This window comes from Etheostoma spectabile, chromosome 1, assembly GCF_008692095.1.
Source record: "Etheostoma spectabile isolate EspeVRDwgs_2016 chromosome 1, UIUC_Espe_1.0, whole genome shotgun sequence".
Taxonomy (NCBI): Eukaryota; Metazoa; Chordata; class Actinopteri; order Perciformes; family Percidae; genus Etheostoma; species Etheostoma spectabile.
The window spans coordinates 29216848-29229347 of record NC_045733.1 but is presented as its reverse complement, the minus strand read 5'-3'; the positions used below and the strand labels follow the sequence as shown (position 1 = coordinate 29229347).

Here is a 12500-nt window from a genome sequence, read left to right as displayed (position 1 = left end):
GGCAGTTGTTCTTTCATGACGACTGGCGAATAAAAAGCAAAAAAACTCTCAGACGCTCTGTTAATTGCTGCCAATCAAACAGAACATTTAACCTGAACTATATTATATCCAAACACATCGGAATGATAAAGTTAAAGATTAGAATATTAATATAAAACACTTAGCTGTAAACAGCCGTTAACCCCAGAGTTGCGAGGACGTGTTTGGACCGGGATGGCACTGTTCCGGCGCATTGCCCTCTCTACTGGACCCGATTCAGTACATAGATCCAAGAGGCTTCAGGGACTTTAAATCGTCATAGTAGCCAGTCATCGTCATGGTCCCCGAAGTCTCTCTCTCCTGGTTCTTCCATTTGGGGTTAGTTCTCCTGCAGGGCCAGCAGAGCCATCATGCAGCATTACGCACGGGGGGGGGGGGGGGGGGGGGGGGTCACGGCAGTGTTTTTGTTTACAACAATTTGTGATTGTTAACACCTTGCCAAAAGCACAGCATCAACTGTACCCCCCCACCCAGCGATACAATTTGAAGACAAAAGTGTAAAAGGCAAACACACTTTTCTTCATGCAGGTTTTGTCACAGTATTAACAGTACTAACAGTATTAAAGTTATGACTGATAACGAGGACATTAAGTGTAACAAATGCGCAACTTTGACATTTTTTTATACATGCACAGACATTTAGTTAGTCACACTGTGTTCTGCCGTTCTCTAATGGTAGGGTATTTTATGCTATCATGTATTCCATGGAGTCAGGCCCTCTCCTCTTCCTGCGCTCCGTAGCTGACTCTGTGATGTTGAGACAGCGCCGATTAAATATTCATAACAAATTGTGACTTAAAATTTGAGTTGGTTTTTAAAAGGTGTTTATGGAAAAATCATCACTCAGTACAAGCACAAATAACCCTGCTGGATTTATCTTCATTATAACGTGAATGATATGGAGAGAAAAAACATGTTAAAAATATTAAGACTAGTCATTATTCCTGCATTTACTTTCTGCAGTCAGACTTGAGGTCACCTCCTCACCATCTGCATCGCCAATTCCCGTTGTCTCCGAAATGTGCGTACGCGTGGGTCAGAGTTTGCGCACAATTTCAGCCCTGTTTTGAGCGTACGGCACGTTTGTAAATGAGACCCCAGGCAGTTTGATATGTACAGTTTAAGGTGAAAAAAACAAATCCTGTGTATTTTTGTTAAATTTCAACACGCACCTTAAAGTTATTGTTTCCTGCTGCAAAAACATACGGACCACTGTTAATGGTAAATTATGTCCTGCTGCTTATTATACATTTTTGTGAAAAGCAACAACACAAGAAATTGTTAAAGCACAGAGTCCTTGCTTTGCACCTGGTCTTGCTGAAATACAAATTTTACCGGGATGATGTATTATCAAGTTTTCTAAAAATCTTCGGTCTTCCATCTCTCACATGACATAATCATATTTTCATAAATGTGTCTATCTTCAACAAGTCAGAGACACGTTTCCTCATCACCCATCTGTATTAATGCAACTCTTGTTTTGCCCCCTTCGTGCCTAGTGAAGCATTGGCATACGGGCATATAGGCGCTTATGGGCAGGGTGTTATGTAAAAGCCCACAATGCAATTCAATACAATAAAATCTTCTATATGTATCTAAAATGCAATGTTGCAATCCACTCATCTGGTCAAAACATCACAAGGAAAGAGATAACTGCTCTCTGGTTTGAATAGCTGCAACATGCAGAACATGAACGTGACAACCTGAAATATCTCACAAACAGTCATTCTCATAAACACGAACCCATAATCCTGCCGTGCTCAGTTGACAATGTTTTTAAGGAGAGAAATAGCCTCCACGTTCACTCAAAATGATGAATTTAATAGTGGCTTGTGAATGCTTGGACCAGTACACAGCCGGATACAAGCATATTAGGATTTTTATAGTGTATGTGTCAATTCCCAGCCATAATTTTTTATTTGGCAAAGGCAGACATTGTCTTATTTTTATGCTGCTGACTTAGACTTTGACCTTAAAACCAAATAACTTTTAATGCAAAGGTGCCTTTCCCAAATTCCAAACAATAAATCCAGGCGTTGGGAAATGATGTGTGCCTGTATTTATCATCAGATTATCTGGTCTTCTACTGCTGAGATTATGGAGTTTCTCCCCTCATTACAGCCTTGACAGTATTCCACTGCCCTCTCTGGTTTAAAGTTTCCAGTCTGCACATTGAGGCTAAGACTTAACTGCATGAGCTGCACAGCAAATGTCTGTATGACGAGATAAAATCTGGAAAATATAGATTTCGTAGTAAATAATTGAACAAAAAATACATATATTGGATACAAGCACATCCAGGTGAAAATTTGCCATTTTCCTAATGTCTTAAAATCTTTTACGGACTTGTTCGAGATGTTTTACCGTCCATGGAAACTATCGCACCATCTTCTAAAAACACACAATGTTCTTATCATTGATTTCAGAAGAGCCACTGCTTCTAATAACCTTGTAGCTATACTGAAAATGACTTTGCTGTTACACTATCTTATCTCAATTCTCATTTGCATGCCTTTAAATGGAAATTAGGCTGATATTGGAGCCTGCACAATGTACACTTACCGAGCATTAACACACCAAAATCTATTACTCGGATATGCATGTTATGTGTATGCTAATTTGGTAGCACCTGACAATGTAGACTTGTATAGAAGAGGCATGTTGACGAAGAGGCGCCTTCAGTATTCAGTGAAGCGTGAAAATACTGCAAGAAATACACACATTCATACATGCACACCCGTCTCATTTAACTTGCCTTGGCCCTCCTGGGACTGGAAGTGATGATGATGATCTGCAGTAATTGAGGAAGACGTACTATATATTGAATGCAGTAGCAGAGAGGAGGAACTAGAGGGTGGAGGAAAGTGTAAACTGCTGATGCAGATTTCCTACCAAAATGCTTTTTCTAGAGTTGCCACTGCCCTTGACTTTACCCAAATGCTAAAAAGTTTGAGTTTTCTTAAAAAACTCTACACAGAAAACTCTTGTAATTATTCCTGCAATGCTTTCCTGTCTTTAGTTGAGTGGAGAAAATGGCTTGCAGTGCTACATTTTACAACTGAAATCCTACACATAAATTAACACAGCTGTAAAAGTGCATTTGCATTTCTGTGTGTGTGTGTGTGTGTGTGTGTGTGTGTGTGTGTGTGTGTGTGTGTGTGTGTGTGTGTGTGTGTGTGTGTGTGTGTGTGTGTGTGTGTGTGTGTGTGTGTGTGTGTGTGTGTGTGTGTGTGTGTGTGTGTGTGTGTGTGTGTGTGTGTGTGTGTGTGTGTGTGTGTGTGTGTGTGTTGGTGCATATGTAGATGTGGATGTGAGTCGGTGTGGTAGCCCACTCAGGGGAATGTACATTATATGCAAATTGTGTTAATGTGTATAAGCTGCTCCAGCCCATTCTCATTAGGTTTTCATTAGTCTCTTTTATGGAAATGCACAGTGACTATACTGCAGAGCATCATCTGCACCAGCCTGGCTGGCTGACAGTTAAAGCTGAGCTGCTTCCTGCACCAACACCTCGGCCCGTCTATGTCACTGAGCACATAGACAGACACATCGATTGGAGGAAATGGTATAAAAAAAAAAAAAAGTTAGTCTGTTGAGATTTAATCTTGTTTTCTTAACACAAATGAATAAACATAAAGGGAAGTTTTTTTTCCTTTTTCCCCTGAAGGAAAAAAAAACTCAGTTTTAAACCAGGCGGATCAGTCTACTTTGATTTACTGGTATTGATCAACCAACACGTTGGTGACAGCAGATACACAAAGATCCTTTTGTGATACAGAGCTGTAAAATTGCATAAGTATTAACACTTTTAAGCAATACTTCAATAATTTGTGCTTTTTTGTACTGACAGATGTATCAATTTCATTTCTGTTCGTTCAATGCAGAGGTACTCATGCATTTTTTTGTTTAGCCTAGAAAATAAACTGGAAGCCGGAGGAAACCGCGAGCGTAGCTTGCCTTCCGACAATCTGTGCATTTGAAATGTATTCAAATATGAAATGTTGCGTTTAAATGAGTTGTTAGTTTGCACATTGGAGCCATTCACCAACCAAAAATGGCTGCACACAGCATCTCAGGCGTCCTGTACCCGTGGTGATGGCCACCGTCTTATACCTCTGAACAAGCGGGCTCTTTTGTATTAGTGATTAGTTTGTTAGCTAATGCATCGCAAATAAGAACGTTTTGAATTGATCTGCTTGAAGGCGTAATTTTTTAACCTTGGCTTGCTAGTGATCCCATCTTCCCTTCTTTGTGCTAAGCTAACCTAAACATGTTGCTAACTCAGTTTTGAACACTTCTTCAATTAACCTCATCTGACTTTTGGTGTTGTGGTGTTTTACTCTCAGGTTATTTGGCACCTCTTCTATGCCTGCAAGCAATACTTTTCAAACAAATTGGACATTAAGATTCATGTTGTTGTCTCTCGTGCAGTTAATTGGTCCGGTGGTGGGTTTTCTCACTCTCTTCTCATTCACTCATTATTTCAAACATTCTACAAATTGAGCTAATGTGGGTGCTACAACTGAGTCTACACTGTGGAATACAATTAACTTAAATCACAAACTTTACCGGTCAGCCATGATAAAACAAGAAGAGATGCCTCATCTTCGCACTGTCCTGCAACATTTTGCCAACTGTGTAGTAATGGTAGGAATTATTTTAAAACTTGAACTTTTAATTAAAATGCTGAGACACTGTTGGACTGAGTCGGATGAAACTGTGAGGGGATATTAAATATGAGCGCTGTGTTCTCGTAATTAAAATATCAACACTGACTGGCCTGAAGGATGCCTGTGTATCGTTAAAAGTCCAACTTTCCAACACCTTCCTTGTTAAACCATACAGCAGGTGTGACCAAAACATAGACATCTAGCTGTCTGTGCACTGTCTACAGTGATACAGCCCAAAATTGCTACGCCATTCAGTTTTTAATTTAACCTTTAGTGATGACACATAGCACAGAGGTACCTGACAAGACATCAGTCTGACAGACATGTCAGCACTTCTGATTTAGTTCCAGCCCTCCTCTCATCCTATTTTAATGGCACAGAAGTAGGTCTATGTTTCAGTTTTTTTGTTGGTAATTAACATCGCAGAAGTATAAATTAGGGGCGTGTGGTACTGTACATGCTGCTGGGAGGATATGGAGGGCAGCAGGGGGGGCAGTAATCCTGGAGCATTGTTGACGATAAAAGTAAGGTGTGACTCTGCTTTCGGGCATCTCTTTCTCACATCCTCTTCCCTTCAAGAGAAGCAGTGTCGCGTGAAATTGGGATCTAAATTACGAGGCTGGTGTTCTCTGTGTGAGGGTTTTTAAAAACGACCCGCTTGGCTGCTAAGGACACCAACTGGACCACAACAGTCAACAGCAGACAATTCGAGAGCCTGACTTCAGTTCAAGACCAGTCCATTCTTGATAAACTGAGAGAACGTTTCCCTTTATCGCCTCGCCGAGGATGACTCGGTTATATCAGCTTCATCGCTGTCACCATTATCAGCTCAGGCCCATGACAGTGATGGTGACGATTTTAGAATTAGTTCTTAATCAGGGCTGGTTCCCCTGTTTGTCTGCTGCTTTCTCTGCTCTTCTTTTTCCAATAAAAGGTTGTCTTTATTTGAATAATAGGCCTCTTATCTCAGAGAATTACTATTCTGCTGGCCACTGCATCTCCTCCACCCCACGTCCTCATTATCTTTTGTCCTGGCCCTCACCTCTCCTTATCCCTCTAAAGAGAAAGTAGAGGTATTGGAATCTTAAACAAAACTCAGGCAATTTTGTTTTCTCATTTTGTAGTTTACCCTTCAAATTTCATCAATTGTGTCACCGTAGAGCTGCTTACATCTTGCTCGGATGGGTCCAGCGTTGCAGTATAGTGGTAGTGAGACGTTTTCCAAATATTAAACTTCCCAGAAATTAAAGCTCTTTGTTATCATGTTGATTGCTTGCTTTGTAATGAGACATTTTGGTTAAAAAAGTTGTACATTTTACTTTATTCAGTACTTCTATTGGTCATGACCTGATAAAGGCCAGTATATTAACAAAACATTTTCACTTCTATTATTGTTCCACAATGCACAAACCAGTTATGAAATGCTTATTCAAATCTATCTTATAGTCTTAAGGCCATGGTAGTCTTTTGTTTAACTTTTGCTCATTACTTTGGTGTATAACTTGGGCTTTATTTCCATATCTGAGGCCTCGGTTCCACGGGATATAAATATGGCATTGCACTCACAAAAGTATTGTATTGTAAGTATTATCAGAAGATCTGGCAGGTTGTAAACAAGACAACAGCTAAATCAAACTTATTTGGAAGAGAGAACAAAGGAATTTTAACATGATAACCCAAACTGTTCATTGTTAACATACACCACAGCTTACAGACCAACTGACTGGATCAACTTTGACCATCTGTACATGGTGTAATGGTGTAGTTTTGCATTTTTCCAGTGCACTGGGGGATTAGTTACAACATTATCCTCCGAATAAAATGGTTTAGTTGATGTTGCTAAATTGTCAGCTGGTTTGCAACCTGTGTGATGATTTGACTGTTGCTTATGTTTCCCCTTTTGGACCTATTTTTAGAGATCTTGCCATGTTCTGAGATGTTTTTCCACCTTTGTGCTCCTTCTCTGTCCTACATGCTGGACCTGTAAATCTGTACAAATTACACAATAATGAACATTGCCAGGTCATGGGTAAACTGATGATTAAACACTAATGTGATTTATATTAGAATAAATGTCAGGATCAGATGGCCCATCAGAACTGCACCAGAAATCCATATCAAGGCACACAAGGCTTCATAGATGTACAGCTAACATGCGGACAAATTTATCATTGTGATGGAAAACCAAAGGAGCCAAATATCCAGATAGAAAATGTAAGGGGTTTTACTTTCAACATTCCTTTCCTTGGGCTCTTGTAAAACACAGATCTGCAAACATTGATGGGTGTTTTTGTTCCTGAAGGAGCCAGTCAGTGAGTTCCTCAGTGCTTTGAAATGACTGATATGGGCCATCAGTTACAGGAAAATGTGCATGTAGTGATTTTGCTTCACCTCCTTGTCTCAGATGGACGTGTGCCCTCCCATATGTTTGAAACCGCCCAAATGTGGTGCACATAAATACCATAGCGAAAGTGCCAGCGTTGCAGCTCGGGCTTATCCAATTGGTTGATCGGCTGGTTGGAGGGTAGGAGGCTGAAAAAGCCATTTGTCAGCAGTACCCGCCACTCAAGCCAACAAGATGTGGACAAAACTCAATTTCAACATTAATGGAATAATACCACGGTTAATGTGCCGTCTACCGGAGCAGAACAGGAGGTCAACCCAGTGTCAAACCTTTGCATGTTGGGTGGAAGACCACGTGGGCACGTCACTCAATTCACGGTCATGGCTAATTCAGGTTTCCACTATAGTGATCTTGAATTTAAAAATAATTGAATTGTCTTGAGGTTTTGTACTCTTCTCCTTGCACTCATTTATTACCTGTCTTGTGTTGCCAAAGATACTAGATAATGCTGTATAAACCGCTGCTTTTCTCAGTGACCTTGTTCCATAAGATACCTGGGATATAATGTGTCTTTCCTCTCTTTCCAGGGTTACTTCTTGCTGTTTGAGTCCATGTTGGACTCTGTCCTGTATGCCAGAGACCTCTACCTGGCTGACGGTGGATCAGGTAGGTCCCATCTATTCTTCACCACAAAATGAAGGTAGCACAAATAATTGATACATTGGAGTTGCCAATGTCTCTCAGGTATATGACATATGCCAAAAAACTGAACAGAAGATTATTTTTTACTTAGGCATTGTCATGCAATTTTTCCATAATATAGTTTGGGAATTAATTCTTAATTTTAAGAGTGATGAAGCACTGCCTCCCAAGCTGTTTCTGTACAGTTTTTTGAAAATCAACCAAAGTGGCATGTGGAAGTGGGAGGAGTGTCGGGGGCGTTGCTTGGCATTGTTAACACTATAGTAACACAGACAGCCAAACCCATTCCAGCATATGGCGGATGTGAACATTCTTTGTACAGTAGATCAGACTACCTTGGGTGTGCTTCAAAACCCTCTTGTTCTGACCTGAATCAAAGGCTCAGTGCGGCAAGTTAACAAACTATCTCGTCGACCAGCTTCATAGGCAATACAGACTAATAAACACATATGTTACCTGGCTTGAGGAGCTGAATTCAAATTGAAAAGCTACCGTACTGTCTGTGCCAACACTAAACAGCTGTGAAAAGACTAAACTAAGGTGTACTACAGCATCTCCACTACCTGCTGCTGTTTAATTATCAGCTGATATAGATTCCACATCAGACCTGCCACCTCATGTTCCCCCTGCATCTATTACAGTGAGCTTCCCTGTCCTTCTCCACTATGGAAGCACTACCATATGGAGCATAACCCTTGAAAATCTTTGGTATGATCACATTTTTGTCTAAGTTGTCTAACTCTAGTTTCAAACCCCAAAAATGGCAATAAAGTTTTTCATCTGCAAATCTTACAACATTTATACTATTGATAGAATTCTCCACATACAGTGTACTGTATATCTACATGATTTGGTTTCCCCGACCCCTGCCTTTGAATAGTTGGGGTGATGCAGCGCAGTGTAAAACTAAGATTTCAAAATTTCATCTGTCAGCAGGGAGAAACTGCTCACACCAGCCCCCTGTGGTTATTACAAGTAACAAGTTGGGATGATTGAATTGGTTTTCCTCTAGTTCCCACTGGGTGTGTCAAATTGTACACGTCAATACAAGCAGCAAAGCATTGCAGTACTATCCAACTAGGTGTATTAAATGCACCAAAAACGTGAGGGAGAATGGAGGATTTTACTCTGAAACAAAAAATTGTATTTTTTAAATGAATGTCTGTGAGTTGAGTATTTTTTTTTTTTTTTTTTTTTTTAAGACAACTTGAGTATGGAAATGTCTCAGCCTTTTAATCAGAGCAATACTCAGAGGTGGGGTAACAAACAGCTGAGGGGGAGGCTCAGCAGCTCACCTCAACCCGACACACAGCTGTTTTAAAGACAACATGTCTCCTGTCTGGTTGGCCTGAAGGATGGGCACAGTAGGGAGACTTGTGGAGAGTAAAATGGGCACCATTTTTGCACTAGCGGCTTGGATTGATCACGTTGATGTCGGTTTGACCTCATATGCTGCCTGGGATTTTATTGTGAACCTTTTCAACAATCAAAATTACATTTTGGGATGTACAGTAACTCTAATTAGCACAAATCCTGACAAGGAAAATGTAGTCTATAAGATGCATATTTTAACTGTGATTTTAAAGTATTGTAGTCAAAATAATAAGACCAGAGCATTTTTTTGTGTGACTGTGGGTGTGACTGTGTGACTGTGACTGAGTGAGCGAGTGATCCCATTCCTGCCAGTGACCAGATTTAATGACTTGTGCCAACTAAGGAACGGTTCCACCACATTGCCTTTAGTGGCTCCTTGGGACACGAGGGAGAGGTCACACACACACACACACACACACACACACACACACACACACACACACACACACCACACACACACACACACAGATTGACAGCCAGAATGACCCCACCTATAGAGATGGATCTGTTAGCAAGAGAGATTGGACAGGCAAACGTGCGACCAGAGAAAGGCAGAAAGTGACAGGTCAGAGGACACCGTATGGTTCGTCATGAGCCTTTAACCCTGAGATCCCAGAATGTGCTGCTCTCTCTGGATCTACTGCCACTCAAAACCAGGAAAAATCGACTTCACCCAAGGGTGCTGCTTTGATATGGTTACATAAAATCAAAATGGGACAGTTTTTTTAAGCTCTGAAGCCTAAAACCCCAACTGCAAATTCCCAGTACAACTGATACATCCCTCCTTATATAAAAATGGAGACAATTCTTATTCTTGTCAAAAAAATCATATATTTAGGTCAGAAAGAGATTCATAATTTCACTAGTTCGATAAATTATGTTTATTTCCCATGCCTAATTCAGCATGCACGGTGCCAGGGGTTAGTTACCTGTGCCAGTTCTACAAGTCAAGACTCTTCCATGTTGTTGTTTTGCTGCACCTTAATGCCAAAACCAAGACCTTTTAAATGTACTGTTTGTTGATCCTAATACAGTTATTATGTCACATTAGATTTATCAACTTCCATTCTTTAGTTTATTTCCTGTGTGTGTGTGCGTGTGCGTGTGTGCCTGCGTGCGTGTGTGGCCGGCCCTGCAGCGCTGCTGTATGTGTGTTTAAGTTACATTAGAAGAGAGCTACAGCAGCTCCCTCATTTTCCCCACTACATTAACCTCCCCTTCATCCTTAAATGTGTCCCTGCCTGGCACAGCGTCCAGGGAAAAGGGATCTGTTTTGTCCCATGCCCCCTCCCACACAGTCTTTCCCTCTCTCACAGCCGACCAATGGGGGAGATGGACTGAACAAGAGTAGGGTGGTGGGGGTTGGTGGGGGCCATGACAAACGGGCTGTGAGCAGCGAGTCGAGAAGGACGCAGATGTCAAAGCTATGAATCTGGGGACGACCGTGTGCCCCCCACCAACCCCCACCTTCTTCCTCTTTCTCGCTCTCCAACCACAGCACCCCCTCCACTGCCTATTCATCTCTCTGTCTCTGTGTTCCCTGTATTTCTTTTTCAGTGTGTCTCTCAGACGGTGTGTGTGCGTGTGCACTGTCATTAGGTGCGGTGACACTCACAGGGTCACAAGCAGGCTTCAGCTAATAATGGGAGACCATGAGTTGCCAATCACTATACTGTTGCCATCCATTCACACACTTTATGGTCAGATGTGTCAAAGGTTATGTGAGACTGAACACTAACACACATGCCAGGTTAAATAAATAACATGCTCATTGGAAGGCTTTTTTTTTTTTTTTTAACTATAAAAAAACAGTGGCAGTAAAAATATTTGAAAGATTGGGCCAGCTTTGTTTCACAGCAGTTACAGTGAATCCAAATTTTCTGGATTATTCTTTGTGTCTTCTATCCCTCCTCTGTTTTTTTCACCTGTAAAACACCTAATAACTTTTGTTTTTAAAAAGTGCAGTAACAATGAAGTTTATTAACCTTCTTTTGAAGGCGGAAAAGGTATCAAACAGTCTACAGGAACTTGTCAAACCACTCTTGCATCATAATCTGCTTTTCTGCTATACATAATAAGATATTTAACCCAGTCATTTTGCCAAAATATGGATAACTATATCTAAAATATAGATGGACTGATTTCAATGGGTCAGGCTCATGGTAATATCTGTGCTGTGCTGCTGATCAGCTGTTAGCTAGACATAGCATCTGGTAAGCTAACAGATGGAGTTTAGGTTAGCAGGAATATGGAGTCCAGCTAAGCACCTACTGTATTCAGATGGAAGTATCTGATAAAGACCCTACTAATATTTTGCTGACTGTTGTTGCTTTATGCTTATTGGCTGGCATGCTATTTGAATTAAGTGAATACTGCTTCTAAGAGTTATTGCTGCTGCTTGCTATTGATAACTGCTTACAGTTTGTGCTGTTGCTGCTAACAGTTTGTCAAGGCTGTCTGCTCTAGCTTGTGCAACTTTCTTACTATTTCTATCTCCTATTGCTGCTGCTATGTATGTAGCTTTATGCTTAAGCATTTTACCTGTTCTCATATTTTGTGCACATAAGTTGTGGCCTATTTTTTAGGTTATGTAACCTTGGTTCCTATGGTGGCAAGTTAGTCAACTATAACTGACTACGCAATCTAATCAAGCGCAACGCACTTTATGAATTGTTATGTCATATTAAGAATATTACATGGCAGTCAGCCAAACATCTAGCCAGACATGTAAAAAGTACCACAGACCCATACTTAAGTAAAAGTGCAAATGCTCTATCAAAAAAGTGACTTAAGTAAACGCTGAAGTGCTCTTTAAGCACCCCACTTAAGTAGAAGTACTAAAGTATTCACCATTTTTTTGTACTTAAGTATTGCAAGTAGTTCATTTTAAAATGTACTACTTGAGTACTGAAAGTAAAAGTACAAGTATTGTGTTATGTAGTTATTAAAGAAAACTTTTGAATATCATATTGTTAGTTCAACTTTTTAGTTTGTAGTAAGATGGTGCATTACAGGGAGTCACAAGCTGTATATTGCTGGATATGAATGAAGTTTCTGAAATAAACCCAAAATAAGTACATTAATGTCACAGCTGTTATAACTATTATCTGATTTAACAGTGGGTTATTAATCACTTATTAACAAATACTGAAATCAAATGTACAACGTACAAAAAAAACGTATCACACACTAACTAGTAACATGTGTGATGTTGTGGAAAGTTAGCAAACTAGCAAAATACAGATAAACGTGAAGAAAAAAATATCTGCTTGACAACTTATTATGGAGCTGGGAACAAGCCCAAATAAGCAACTAAACTTTAGAACAGGGTGGGCAATTCATTTTTACCGAGGGCCGCATGAGCAACCCGA

At 40.4% G+C, this 12500-nt stretch overlaps 1 protein-coding gene across 2 annotated transcripts in view; it reads left to right on the top strand.

Moving 5' to 3' along the window:
* Nucleotides 1-12500, top strand: part of prmt3 (protein arginine methyltransferase 3) — a 59861-nt gene that overhangs the window by 21307 nt on the left and 26054 nt on the right. For both annotated transcript variants that reach the window (XM_032515083.1, XM_032515091.1), the window contains exon 11: nucleotides 7641-7719. In XM_032515083.1, coding sequence (XP_032370974.1) covers nucleotides 7641-7719 — 79 coding nt within the window. The remainder of the gene's footprint in view (nucleotides 1-7640; nucleotides 7720-12500) is intronic.